The 15,022-nt window shown below is 42.9% G+C and overlaps 1 protein-coding gene across 6 annotated transcripts in view; it reads left to right on the forward strand.

Annotated features, from left to right (window-relative positions):
• The window catches only part of Magi2 (membrane associated guanylate kinase, WW and PDZ domain containing 2), a 1,214,245-nt gene that overhangs the window by 1,119,565 nt on the left and 79,658 nt on the right, over positions 1-15,022 (forward strand). For all 6 annotated transcript variants that reach the window (XM_075955872.1, XM_075955873.1, XM_075955874.1 and 3 more), the window contains 3 exons: positions 1,676-1,832; positions 12,266-12,461; positions 13,719-13,862. In XM_075955872.1, coding sequence (XP_075811987.1) covers positions 1,676-1,832; positions 12,266-12,461; positions 13,719-13,862 — 497 coding nt within the window. The remainder of the gene's footprint in view (positions 1-1,675; positions 1,833-12,265; positions 12,462-13,718; positions 13,863-15,022) is intronic.

The raw sequence follows: 15,022 nt of genomic DNA on the forward strand, positions 1-15,022 counted from the left end.
AGCTCCCCCCCCCAGCATCTGACAGTTTTGGAACAGTGAACAACCCACACTCACAACTGAGGCCCGTCTGCATTCTTTCATGATTTCCATGCCCAGGAGGCTGATTGCTGGCTCATCAATGGAACTGAAAAGGTTCATCTCTGGAGTTCAATGATGAGTAACCATGTTGTCCCCTCCAGGCGCTGATGGAGCTCGCTGAGCAGCCATGGGTCCCCTCCAGGGGCTGATGGAGCAGCCATGGGTCCCCTCCAGGGACTGATGGAGCTCACTGATGAGCAGCTATGGGTCCCCTCCAGGGTTTGAAGGGCTTACTTTGCATTTTTTTATTTGACTCAGTCCCCTACCAATTCCGTTATAGGGCTATCAGATATATGGCAGAGTAGCCAGCCTCCTGAATTTAATTATAAATCAGGAGCTCCCAACTAAGGTGATTTCAGGTCCTTGGGGGATAATACCTGGTACTGTATAGAGACAGTTTTGACTGTCATGATTGGCGTGAGGAAATGACTGCCAGCTAGTGAACAGAGATCACAGAGGCCTCTACACTTCCTGGAATGCTCGGGACAACGCCCCATAGCAAAGAATTATCTGACCTGGATGTGAAGAATGTCAAGGGTGAGAGACCCTAATAAAAACAGAGATGATTTTAAGACATTTGAACTGTAAGGGAAGACAAAAAAAAAAGTGGTTTATATCAGAAAGCAAATAGGCCACCTGCCCTCGTTACCCAGCTACAAAAGCAGACAGACAGACAGACAGACAGACAGACAGACAGACAGATGATAAGGGCTGTAGTTTTAGCCTGTTGTCTGAAGGCACCAGTCTGTATAAGACAGTCAGCGGGAATGAACTGTCAGCAGGACCGTCTGCTACAAACGGGGCGGGCTTCTCTGCCCTCCCGTCTGGAGGGTTGGTCCTGCCTTTACTTTAATGTGTGAAGGTTGGATCTGTTGACTTTTTATGTTGTTGAGGTAAGAAAACACCAAGAAGCAGTTTTTGAATAGCCTCATGAATTTCCCTATGTGTGGAGTTCTTTTTTTCCTTCTGGAGATCCTTGAGTACAGAGGGCTCTTAGTGAGCCTGCGGAGGGGCCAGAGAAGAGATGGTAACAGTGTTTCAGCTTCTATAGCTAGCTTCCTGTCCACACACTGGAAGCCCGGTAGACTTGGGCTGGCTGTGGTGGCACACACCCCACAACCCAGCTCCTTGGCAGGTGGAGCAAAGACCACCTCTTTAGAATCAGCTGGGCTACAGAGTGAACCTGTGTCTAAAGGAGAGAGATGTCTTAAACAGCCAAAAGGTGTTAGCTAGAACATGGTCTCTCGGCAATAATTTGAATATTTCACCTTGTCCCTTAGAGGTGTGTTCTCATAGTTTTAGTATGTTGTTTCTACTTTGGTTTGTTTGTTTGTTTTGGTGAGCTTTCCTCCCACAAAATGACAAGACTGTTCATAACTTTACTCGGCAAAGACTGTAGTTAATAAAAGAAGACTCCTTCTTCCAGGAATGCCGTGGACCTTGGTAAGACTAACCTGCTAGTGGAAAAAGCCAGGCAGAAACTGAAACGGCCGAGGCCTGCAAGCATTCAAGCAGGCGATGAGCCCCAACCTCTCTTTACTTCTTGCCCCTGATCAGATGCCAACCTGACCACATCTGTTGCCTTGGTTCCCATCAGAGCTCAACAGTCCAGTATCCGCACCCAGCTCAGAGAAGCAGAGTCCCATGGCCCAGCAGCACAGCCCTCTGGCCCAGCCGAGCCCAGCCACCCCCAACAGCCCCGTTGCCCAGCCAGCTCCTCCTCAACCTCTTCAGCTGCAAGGACATGAAAACAGGTAATGTTTCCTCTGACTTTTCTGACTCTGAGAGGCAGAAAGAGCGTGCCGGGGAGACAGTTCAGGACTCAGCAGGGAGAGGTTTTCCCACAGCTGAAATTACTGCGTGTGATTTTGTGTGGTTTCAGAGGGGAGTTGAGTTGATTGTTCCATTAGTAGCTATAACTCAACATCGGCCCTGCGAGGAGAGAAGCTTCTCTTCAGAAATGCTGGAGCCGTGGCAGATGAGTTGGGGTTTACTATCTGAGAGCATCAAGGAGCTTCTAGAATGAGAACACAGGCCAAGGTCCTCTGGCAGGAGAGAGAACCTCCTAAGCATGAAGGACAGAAGCCAGGCCAGGGTTGCTGTGGAATAGGGTTTGGGGGAGCTAGAGATGAGCCCACAGAGGGTGACAAGCCAACTCCAAGGCCCTGGCAAAGCATACTGAAAGTCCTCGCGTTTGTCCTGATAGAGTGGGGAGCTTCTATTGGTTTCAGGCTGGCAGGTGACATCTCTGGATTCTCTTCTCTGAAATTCTCACTCGTCCCTCCACAGAGCTGACTGATAGCTGGCAGGGTAAAAGAGACTGAGAGCGGAAATATGGCTGCAGAAAAGCCCTGAGCCATAAACATGGTACCCTGAAGCATGACGGCAGGGCAAAGGGGAGGAGATGCAGACGGACTCTGAACCAGTTGTGACTGTCCGCTTTCCACCAATTGAGCGAGACCCCCCAGTCTAACGAGTCCATCCCATACAAGGAGCCTCCTGAGCTCATGAGGGAATAAAGTCCTTTGCACCTCTAGATGACAAGAATAGCATATAAAAATGTCTTACAGTGACTTCTATGTAGCAGAGAGCCCAGCTTGTGTTGAGCCATTAAACAAATGAGGAAATATGTGTCCCCATGTTTTCCTTCCTTCCAATGGGAGAAAAAAACAGAACATACCTGAATGTAAATACCTCGTTAGCTTTACGATTCCAGCATTTTCTGAACAGCTGCTTCCCATGCCCACCCCATGTCAGTGGGGTGGAGTAAGACTCCTTTTGATTTCCAGACCCCCGACTCCATCACTCAGACCATCTCAGAACAAGGATTTTCCCTGTCTCACATTGCAGAAGACCCACTCTGTTATGATTTTCATGTGTGCTTTCGTGGAAAAGTGACCATCTTAGCTGCTTATGGTTTTTTTATTTTTTTCTAATAGTTTTTATTGAGCTATATATTTTTCTCCACTTCCCTCCTATCCTCTCCTCTCCCCTTCTACCCTCTTCCATGGTCCTCCTATTCTCAATTTACTAAGGAGATCTTATCTTTTTCTACTTCCCATGTAGATTAGATCCATGGATCTCCCTCTTAGGGTCCTCATTGTTGTCTACGTTCCCTGGGATTGTGAATTGTAGGCTATTTTTCTTTGCTTTATATCTAAAAGTCACTTATGAGTGAGTACATAATATATTTGTCTTCCTAAGTTTGGGTTACCTCACTCAATATGATGTTTTCTAGATCCATCCATTTGACCACAAATTTCAAGATATCATTGTTTTCTTTTTGCCATGTGGTATTCCATTGTGTAAATGTACCACATTTTTCTTATCCATTCTTTGGTCGAGGGGCATTTAGGTTGTTTCCAGGTTCTGGCTATGACAAACAATGCTGCTATGAACATAGTTGAGCACATGTCCTAGTGATACAATTGAGCATCCTTTGGATATATACCCAAAAGTGGTACTGCTGGGTCTTGAGGAAGGTTGTTTCCTAATTTTCTGAGAAATCGCCACAGTGACATCCAAAGGGGCTATACCAGTTTGCACTCCCACCAACAATGGAGGAGTGTTCCCTTTACCCCACATCCTCTCCAGCATAAGTTGTCAAGAGTGTTTTTGATCTTGGCCATTCTGACAAGTGTAAGATGGAATCTCAGAGTTGGTTTGATTTGCATTTCTCTGATGGCTAAGGATGTTGAGCGTTTCCTTAAGTGTCTTTCAGCCATTTTAGATACATGTGTTGAGACTTCTCTGTTTAGGTCTGTACCCAATTTTATTATTGGATTATTTGTTCTTCTGATGACCAATTTCTTGAGTTCTTTGTATATTTTGGAGATCAGACCTCTGTCTGATGTGGAGTTGGTGAAGATCTTTTTCTATTCTGTAGGCTGCCATTTTATCATGTCCTCTGCAGAAGCTTGTAGGTTTCAGGAGGTCCCACTTTTAATTGTTTCTCTCAGTGTCTGTGCTGCTGGGGTTATATTTAGGAAGTGGTCTCCTGTGCCAATGCATTCAAGTGTACTTCTCACTTTATATTCTATAAGGTTCAGTGTGGTTGGATTTATGTTGAAGTCTTTGATCCATTTGAACTTGAGTTTTGTGCATGGTGATAGTTATGGATCTATTTTCATTCTTCTACATGTTGATGCACAGTTATACAAGCATCATTTGCTAAATATGCTTTCTTTTTGCATTTGATATTTTTTGTTTCTTTGTAAAAAATCAGGTATTTGTAGGTGTGTGGATTGATATCTGGTCTTCAATTTGGCTCCATTGGTCCTCCTGTCTGATTTATGACATTACCAGTTAGTTTTCAGTACTGTAGCTCTGTAGTAGAGTTTGAAGTCAGGGATTGTGATGCCTCCAGAAGTTCCTTTATTGTACAGGATTGTATTGACTATCCTGGATTTTTTTGCTTTTCCATATGAAGTTGAGTACCATTCTTTCAAGATCTGTGAATTTTATTGGGATTTTGAAGGGCATTGCATAAATTTGAAGATTGCTTCTAGTAAGATTGCCATCTTTACTGTGTTAATTCTACCTATTCAAGGGCATGGGAGATCTTTCCATTTTCTGGTGCCTTCTTCAATTTCTTTCTTCTTAGATTTAAAGTTCTTGTCTTACTGGTCTTCCACTTGTTTGGTTAGAGTTACTCTGAGATATTTTATGCTATTTGTGGCTATTGTGAATGATGGTGATGTTCCCTGATTTCTTTCTCAGCCCATTTATTATCTGTATAAAGGAAAGCTACTGGTTTTTGTTTTGTTTTGTTTTTTAGTTCATCTTGTATCCTGTTACATTACTGAAGGTGTTTATGAGTTGTAGAAGTTCCTCAATAGAAATTTTTGGGGTTGCTTATGTAAACTATCATATCATCAGCAATCAGTGAGAGTTTGACTTCTTCTTCTCTGATTTGTACCCCTTGACCTTATTTTGTTGTCTTATTGCTCTAGCTAGAACATCAAGTGCTATATTGAATAGATATGGAAAGAGTGAACAACCTTGTCTTCTTTCTGATTTCAGTGGGATTGCTTTGAGTTTCTCTCCATTTATTTTGAAGTTGGCTGTTGGTTTGCTGTATATTGCCTTTATTATGTTTAGGTATGTTCCTTGTATCCCCAATCTCTCCAAGACCTTTATCATGAAGGGATACTGTATTTTGTTGAAGGCTTTTTCAGCATCTAATGAGGTGATCATCTGGTCTTTTTTTTTTCAGTTTGTTTATATGGTGGATTACATTGACAGACATTGGTATATTGAACCATCCCTACATCTCTGGGATGAAGCCAACTTGATCATGGTGAATGATTTTTCTGATGTGTTCTTGGATTCAATTTGCCAGTATTTTATTGAGTATTTTTGCATCACTGTTCATGAGTGAAACTGATCTGTAATTCTCTTTCTTAGTAATGTCCTTGTGTGGTTTGGGTATCAGGGTAATTGTAGTCTCATTAAAAAGTTGGCAATATTCCTTCTGTTTCTATTATGTGGAACAATTTGAGGAGTATTAGTATTAGTTCTTCTTTGAAAATCTTGTAGAATTATGCATTGAAACCATCTGGCCCTGGGCTTTGTTTGGTTGAGATACTTTTGATGGCTGTTTCTAATTGTTTAGCAGTCATTGGTCTATTTAATTTGCTTAACTGGTCTTGATTTAATTTTGGTAAGTGATATTTATCCAGAAAGTTATCCATTTCCTTTAAGTTTTCCAATTTGGTGGAGTACAGGTTTTTGAAATATGACCTAATGATTCTCTGGGTTTCCTCTGTGTCTGTTGTTATGTCCCCCTTTTCATTTCTGAATTTGTTAATTTGGATATTCTTTCTCTGCCTTTTGGTTAACTTGGATAAAGGTTTGTCTATTTTGTTGATTTTCTCTAAGAACCAACTCTTTGTCTGATTGATTCTTTGAATTGTTTTCTTTATTTCTAATTTGTTGATTTCAGCTCTCAATTGATTGTTTCCTGCAGTCTAGTCCTCCTGGGTTAGTTTGCTTCTAGAGTCTTCAGGTGTTTTGTTAACTCACTAGTGTGGTATTTTTCCAGTTTCTTTATGTAGGCATTTAGTGCTATGAACTTTCTTCTTAACACTGCTTTCATTGTGTCCCATAAATTTGGGTATGTTGTATGGTCATTTTCATTGAATTTTAGGAAGTCTTTAATTTCTTTCTTTATTTCTTCCTTGACCCATTGATGATTCAGGTGAGAATTGTTTAATTTCCATGTGTTTGTGGGCTTTCTGGAATTAGTCTTGCTGTTGAATTCTAATTTTAAGCCATAGTGATCTGATAAGATACATTGGGTTATTCCAATTTTTTTTTTATCTGTTGAGGTTTGCTTTGTTACATAGTATGTGGTCAATTTTTGAGAAGCTTCCCTGAGGTGCTGAGAAGAAGGTATATTCTTTTATGTTTGGATGGAATGTTCTATAGATGTCTGTTAAGTCCATTTTAGTCATAATATCTTTTAGTTCCCTTATTTCTCTATTAATTTTCTGTCTGACTGACCTGTCCAGTGGTGAGAGGGGAGTGTTGAAGTCTCCAACTATTAGTGTGTGGGGTTTGATGTGTGATTTAAGCTTTAGAAGTGTTTCTTTTACATATGAGGGTGCCCTTGTATTTAGAGCATAGATGTTCAGTATTGAGATTTCCTCTTGGTGGATTTTTTTTCTGTAACTAACATGAAATATCCTTTTTTGTCTCTTTTGATTGATTTTTGTTTGAAGTCTTTGTTGTTAGATATTAGGATAGCTACACCAGCTTGTTTCTTAGGTCCATGTTATTGGAAAATCTTTTCCCAACTCTTTACTCTGAGACGATGTCTGTCTTTGAGATTGAGATGTGTTTCTTGTATGCAGAAGAAGGATGGATTCTGTTTTCATACCCAATCTCTTGGCCTGTTCCCTTTTATAGGTGAGTTGAGTCCATTTATATTAAGGAATATTAATTACCAGTAATTGCTAGTTCCTGTTATTTTAGTTTTCATTGTTGGTGATGTTATTGTGTATGTTTTTACCTTCTTTGGGATTTGCTGCTGTGAGATCATCTATTGTCTGTGTTTTTATGGATGTAGACAGCTTTCTTGGGTTGGAGTTTTCCTTCTAGTACTTTGTATAGGGCTGAGTTTGTGGCTAGGTATTGATTAAATCTGGTTCTGTCATGAAATATCTTTTGTCCATCTATGGTGATTGAAAGTTTTGCTGGGCATAGTAGTCTGGGCTGGCATCCGTGGGCTCTTAAATTCTGTATAACACTTGACCAGGACCTTCTGGCTTTCATTGTTTCCATTGAGAAGTCAGGTGTAATTCAGATAGATCTGCCTTTATATGTTACTTGGCATTTTTACTTTGCAGCTCTTAATAATTTTTCTTATTCTGTATGTTTAGTGTTTTGATTATTATGTGGTGAGGAGACTTTTTTTTTTATCCACTCTATTTAGTGTTCTGTAAGCTTCTTGTATCTCCATAGGCATATCTTTCTTTAGGTTGGAAAAGTTTTCTTCTATGATTTTGTTGAATATATTTTCTGTGCCTTTGAGCTGGAGTTCTCTTTTTTTCCTATACCTATTATTCTTAGGTTTGGTCTTTTCATGGTGTCCTATATTTCCTGTATATTTTGTGTTAAGCTTTTGCTAGATTTAATGTTTTCTTTGACTGATATATCTTTGTCTCAATTGTATCTTCAGTGCTTGAGATTCTCTCCTCCATCTCTTGTATTCTGCTGTTTATGCTTGCATTTGTGTTCCTAAGTTCATAAAGAAGGATCCCTTTAGAAAGAAGCGAACTACTACAGAATATATTCCAAAGCTAAGTGTAAAGAACAGGCTGTTCGCCAGCAAGGGCAATTGATGTTTGCCATTTAAAGTCACAAGGGAGAGAGCATTGGAAGATGTAAATCCTTTCATTCACCTTGAACTCTGTTGTAAAAGGAGCAGCGGTGTTCCCGACCTGGCTAGCTTAGCCCCAAAATAATCACACAGAAACTGTATTCATTTAAACACTGACTGGCCCATTATCTCCAACCCCTTATTTGCTAACTCTCACGTATTACTTTAATCCATTTCCATTAATGTATATCACCACTTGACTGTGGCTCACCAACATGAGTCTAACCAGCATCTGTCTCAGAGAGGAGAGCCATGGTGTCTGGCTTCATGGCTACTCTCTCTCACTCTGCTTTCTTCCTCCCAGGATTCTGTTCTGTCTACTCCACCCACCAAATTTTCTGCCCTATCAAAAGGCCAAGGCAGTCTCTTTATTTAACCAATGAAAGTAACACATAGACAGAAGACCCTCCTACACCAGAACCCTCGATACTAAGGCTAAACAGGATTCTTTTTTTCTTTTTCCTTCTTCTTTTTTTAAATTTTATATGCATTTGGTATTTGGCCTATATGTGTGTCTGTGTGAGGGTATCAGATCACCCAGGACTACAACTGTTGAGAGCTGTCATGTGGGTACTGGGAATTGAACCAGGGTCCTCTGGAAGAGCATCCAGTGCTCTTAACTGCTGAGCTGTCTCTCCAGTCTCAAATGATTCCTTTTAAAATTTAGTTAAAATATAAATGTGTTGTTTCTTCCTTTCCTCTTTCCTGCCTTTCCCATATCCAGCTCCTCCCCTTTAACCATTTCTGTTACACACACATCTAAACAAATCAACAGATAAATACAATCCCTTCAGTGTTGCTTGCATGCGTGCTCTTCTGGGGCTGACCACTGAGCACTGCACAGCCAATCAGGAAACTCATCTCTGGGGAAGAATTCTCCCTCTGTCAGCCACTGTTAATTGCTTGTAGTTCTTGAGATCCTGTGGGCTCTCATCCCCAGAAATGATTCGTAAAAGGCTCTCAAGCTGTGGAATATCTCCTGGGCAGCATTTCTTAGTCTTTACCACACTATAAAAGCTAGAAATTACCATTTGCCATCTGTCTTTATCATCTCTCTAAAGAATCGTTAGGGATGAAATTAACAGATAGGAGAATTACGTAGGTAACCTTTTTTATATGTAAAATAACTTTTAAGAGTGCGTGCGTGCATGTGAGTGTGAGTGTGTGTGTGCGCGCATGTGCGTGCGTGCGTGTGTGTGTGTGTGTGTGTGTGTGTGTGTGTGTGTACACGAGTGCATTTTCTTTGTAAGGTAGCCGGACATGACCAAATACAGAGGGCAGAGGTTCATTGAGTACCTTCCCTAACTGGTTCTACACCTGGAGCTCACTGATTGGTTAAACGGTGTGGTCAGCAAGGTCCACGGATCTTGTCCTGTTTTTACCCTGAAGGGCTGGATTACAGGTACTCATCGCTGTACCTGGCTTTTATACCGATGCTGGGATTCAAACTCAGATCCTCACGCTTGTATAGCAAATGCCTTACCATCTTGACCCATCTCCCCAGCCTGAAGCCTGTGTTTTAAATTTGTAATCATCTGATTTTATGTTTTCCCTAAAGTGAAGTGTTCACATATTCAGCCCAACCTAATTTTTGCTCTAGCCAGTGTATCACCCACTTTAAAGTTAGCAACAGCCAGAAAAATATTAAGTACATTTTCCTTGTTAAGGAACCCTTCAGGAGGAAGTTACCTGAAATTGCTGACACATGGCAGTGGAATAGAGGGACGACTGAGTGCTTGGTGGTCAAGACGGAAGATGTAGCAGGCTTCACTCTCTCTCCCTGCTTTGGTCATTTGTCCAATCATTGGGAGATTCTTACATTTCATTCTCTTTGGCTCCACCCCATGACACATCTGGTGGAAATGGAGCACAAAATGGACATTTCAAACCAATACCACACCGAGCATAAAAATGAAGTGGCTATGCTGTAACTTAAGACAGCCTGACACCCAAACCACCGAGCTGGAGATTTCTAGAAGGGAACCACCACACACTGGCAAATGTCACCTGGTTCGATTCCTCTGGTTTAATGCATGCTTTTGTATAGTTAAGCACCTTATTCAAATCGTATTTTAAGTAACTCTGTTCACAGCTTGCACCTCAACAGGTGGGTGGACTAGGGAGAAACACAACAAAGCCGGAACCATACAAGACACAGAAAGAAGGCTCCCTTCTCCTGGGGGATTAATAACAAACGCAACCTACTCGGAGGGGAGACTAAAACCACTGACCTCCCAAGAAGCCCACGTAAACACATCCCCTACTTTGCACTTTCTATGTGTCCTCCCCAGATACTGGGTGATAGTGGTGCGAACTGTCCACTTCACTTGGGGTTTTGTTTGTTTGTTTTGTTTGTTTGGTGTTTGTTGGGACTCCGTGTCAGATAGACCATGACCTGGTCAAGAAGCCATCTGGTCTGAAGTGGAAAACCCTACACCCTTTGAGCCTTCTTGTGTGCTGAATATTTCCTGTTTCCTTAATTCCCCCAGACACCGTAGCACACGTCAGCAAACCTAGTTCTCAGGAGGCTGACAGAGGCACATCCCAAAGTCAAGACCAGCCAGAGTTGCGTTTAGGCCTTATCTAGAAAAAAAGAAAAGAAAGTATTTTGCTAATTCTTCAGAATATTGTTTTAATCTAACCACAGCCATACTGCAGCAACAGGCAGTGAGCTTTAACATTTAAGGGCCTCTGTTCCACGGTGTTGAGTTTTGGGTTTGTCTTACCGGCATGCCCATGATCCCACAATCTCAGGGAGTGGCTGTAACTCCCATTGTGAGCGCCCCCAGTTCAGAGCAGTGGGAAAGCCTGGGAGATTACGCAGCTGCTATTTCTGCTCTCTGTGTTTGCTCATGAGTAAGGGCTAAAAATACGCCACAAATGAACGCCGCCCTGGGTCATTCTGCCTTCCCTGTTATCACATGACCACAGTGGAATCAAGAAGCTGTGCTTTCATGTTTAAATGTCTGCAACATAGCCCCAGTGTTCCCAGTGAGCCGGTGACTCTGGGCCTGCGTTATACTTGATGATCACACCTTACTACCACGTCTTTACCATCTAAACTACTCACAAAGATGCACCATAGCAGTTAAAATAACCCTGGGGACTGGGGAGATGGCTCAGTGTTTAAGAGCGTTTGTTGTTGGAGAGACTGGGGTTCAGTTCCCAGCATGCACACGGTTCCTCGTAACCAGTTCCCGGTATCTGATGTTCTTCCCTAGCTGCTTAAGGGTACCACTCAGCCATTCACACATACATGTAGGTGAACATTCATTCACATAAAATAAAATTAGATAAAACTTTTAAAAAATAGCCATGAATAACATGTTTATAAACTACTTAGAGATCATTTCAATTGTGTTTACACAACTTAATGATGATGTGCCAAGTAGTGTGTTTATATGTGAGCGAGAAGAGACAGAGAGACAGAGAGAGAGAGAGAGAGAGAGAGAGAGAGAGAGAGAGAGAGAGAGAGAGAGAGAGGAGGCATAGAGAAAGAGAGGAAGGACGGGAGAGAGGCATGACATGTTTCATTCCCTTGATTTAGAGTGATTGTGCAGTTGGGTTTTCTCTAAAGATTTATTTATTTTTAATTATGTGTGTGCGTGTGTGTGTGTGTGTGTGTGTGTGTGTGTGTGTGTGTGTGTGCTCATGAATGAAGGACCTGTGGAGTGCAAAAGAGTCAAATTCCCTGGAGGTAGGATTACAAGGTTGTGAGCCCTCTGACATGGGCGCTGGGAACTGAACTCAAGTCCTCCACAGGAGCAGTGCCTGCTCCTAACTACTAAGCCAGCCCTCCAAGCCCTAACTGTGCAGCTTTGACATGGCCAAAGTGAGGGAGAAATATCCATGGCGCCTTTTCCACAAAGTTCTGGGGGATCTATCGCTTTTATGTCAATTTGTTTTGTTGGGTTTTGTTTTGTTCTTGATTTGTTTTGTTTTGTTGTTTTTGGAGACAAGATTTCTCTGTGTAATTGTGGTGTTCTGGAACTAGCTCTGTAGACCAGACTGGCCTCAAACTCACAGAGATCCCCCTGCTTCTGCCTCCTGCGTGTTGGGATTAAAGGCGTGTGCCACCATTGTCCGGTTATGTCAATTTCTTAAGGAGGCAAATGAAAGTACCCAATAATATATTTGTCAACAATTTCTAAATAATGCCATTACTTTAATCTTCTTAAATCCTAAATATGTAACAAGACACAACTTGGGTCCCCACAAGCTGTGGTGGCTGGACCATGCTTAGAGTCTTTCTAATCTCCTCCGAGTGCTGCAATGCCAAAGCAAACTCCCTTTCTCTGTATCTAGTTACAGGTCAGAAGTGAAAGCGAGGCAAGACGTGAAGCCAGACATCCGGCAACCTCCCTTCACCGACTACAGGCAGCCCCCGCTGGACTACAGGCAGCCCCCGGGAGGGGACTACCCGCAGCCCCCACCCTTGGACTACAGGCAGCACTCCCCAGACACCAGGCAGTACCCTCTGTCCGACTACAGGCAGCCACAGGTGAGGACACAGGGTCTCCACAGAGACTTCCTGGGGTGCAGCGAGTGCTGTAGAAGGGAGGCAGAACATCCAGACACTGTGGGAGCAGACAGCCAGGCCTCTGTTCTTAGCCTCAGCATCAGGGCTAACACCTGCATCTCCAGAACGTCAGTGCATAGATCAGTCTGCTCTAGATGAAGCAGGACAGATCCACAACCAACCGGGAGTCAGTGGTAGTCATGGATGAACTAATCTTGAGGATAGTTAACAAGCTAACTCCAAGAACATGGCCTCAGCAACAGCCATTGTTCTTTTTCCTTTTTATTTTTTTTAATTTATTTATTTATTTATTTATTAAAAATTTCTGCCTCCTCCTCTCCCCCCATTTCAGTCATTGTTCTTAAGCTCCTGCTAGACCTTCAGAATACTACTAATGTAGAAAATTTGACATATTCCAGCCACTGGGGTCTTTCAGAGCCATTGTTTCGAAATGACCGCCTGCCTCCCACTCTGTGGTAAAGAGCCAAGCCCTATACAGATAGCAAAGCCAAGCTTGGCTTCACAACCCACCCTGCAGCCACTGCAATCATCAAAAAGCCCCCGTGTATACAGCTAAGGGTCTGGCTGTCCCATTCTTGGTTGGCATTGGACGTCCTCCTGAGACTTCCCTGATCTCTCTGAGCTTCCATTTTCTCAAGGGTGGCTCTTCCCAATAGGCCATGGTAAATGGTCGACCTCTGTAAAAGACCAGAGCTCAATGTCTAGTAAATATTCATCACCCAGGAACGAGATACCGAGACAGAAATTAAGTACAGTTTCTGCTCTATCCAATTGCATTGTGTCCCATTATTAAATCAAGGACCAGCTTTACCCCCCACAGAGTTTAAGAGCGGTGGTGGCCAGGGAGTCTGGGACATGCTGCATTTAGAGGACACGCTGACCTTGTGTCCTCTGAGTTGATGTCCAGTGGTCTGCACAGACTTACTTATGGCGCTAACATCAATGAATGGGAGAATTTAGAAGAGATGATGTCACGCATTAAGTGCAAGTTGATCAAGAAAAGCCAGCTTAAGCTGTGCTGTTTGCTTTAACAGCGTTAACTAATTGAGTCTTTGGAGCCAGGTCTTGCATGTTCAGTACTTGTGAAGTCAAGTGGCGTCTTCTAACGCCATGTCCTTTGAAGACGTTAACTGTGAGAGAGGGGATCAGGGAAATTGACTGTGGAAGTCCCTCTAACGCGAAACATATCCATCTTCCATTTCTTCCCCACTCCTACAGGATTTTGATTATTTCACGGTGGATATGGAGAAAGGAGCCAAAGGATTTGGATTCAGCATCCGTGGAGGAAGAGAATACAAAATGGATCTGTACGTGTTGAGATTGGCAGAGGACGGACCAGCCATACGGAATGGCCGGATGAGGGTAAGATGCCTCAGATGGCAGAGCTCCTTGGCCCTAAGGAGAGCCCCGTTGGGGCATTAGGAAGGGGTCAAGGCTTGCTCTCAGACCAGCAGGTTTTACCCTTTCTGTTCCATAGCCTGGTTCTTAAAGGCTTGGTCAAACATAAAGACTTACAGCATCGAGCCAGGTGTGGTGGTGCATGGCTGTAATGCCAGCACTGGGGAGGTTGAGGCAGGAGGATGATTCAATTAAGGCCACAGTCACTTGGAGGCCATCCTGGGCAGTGCAGTGTGACTCACACTTTCAAAAACAATAAAAAGATAAAAGACTACATTTATAAATGTCTACAGATGGATAAACCTCAGCAGACCGGTGTTTTCCTCAAAAGGGAATGAAAGAAAGAGGACGAAGGAAGGAAATTTAAGAAATTGCTTGAAATGGAGAGAGACTCCATTATTCTTCTGTGGTTCAGTGATTCCATTTCCACTGAGGTTGAAGCTTTCAAAATTTATTTCCCCTTTCATGTTCCTCCCCCTCCACATACATTAATCAAATGGCCCTAATATCTCTCTGGAAATGTTTCCTTCTTATTGGCTGGCCTTTGGGCTTTGATATTGGGCAGCCAGGCACAAAAGGAGAAAGGGAATTCGGCTTCCAGCACATAGGTTGTCCTTAAAAGTTGGAGCAATTTAGACGCTTCAGTTTGAGTGCGAGTGAGGGGGGGATTCTTAAAGTAGCGGTCAGACTCAGCCAGATGAGTGATGGACTAACCCGTTCTGCATCACAGGGTACAAAACCAAACAATAACTTAGCTGTAGACACAGTCCTGTCCTGTCTCAGACAGCACCAGCCACTATCTAACTAGGTTTAATTCTTCTTGTACATCGAGAAGTCATCCTTGCCCCATTCCCTGCCTTCTGAGTTCAAATAGAAAGGGGAAAAAAAGCTGTGACTTGGAGGTTCTGAGGTCTGGGGTCTGTGCTAAGCCTCGCCAACCAATTGTTTTGGGGAAACACACCTGTTACCCTCACCACCACGGCAATCTTTCACCATTCTCTCTCCAAAAGCAAGGCCTGATCAAAAGTGCAAAAGTGGGAAGAACACAGATCAGGTTCCGTTCACCCTCTGCAAGCCTCTGATGACCGGGAGATCGTGGAGGGGGACTCTTACCCCAGACAGGA

This window comes from Microtus pennsylvanicus, chromosome 22 (genome assembly GCF_037038515.1).
Source record: "Microtus pennsylvanicus isolate mMicPen1 chromosome 22, mMicPen1.hap1, whole genome shotgun sequence".
In the NCBI taxonomy this organism is placed as follows: domain Eukaryota; kingdom Metazoa; phylum Chordata; class Mammalia; order Rodentia; family Cricetidae; genus Microtus; species Microtus pennsylvanicus.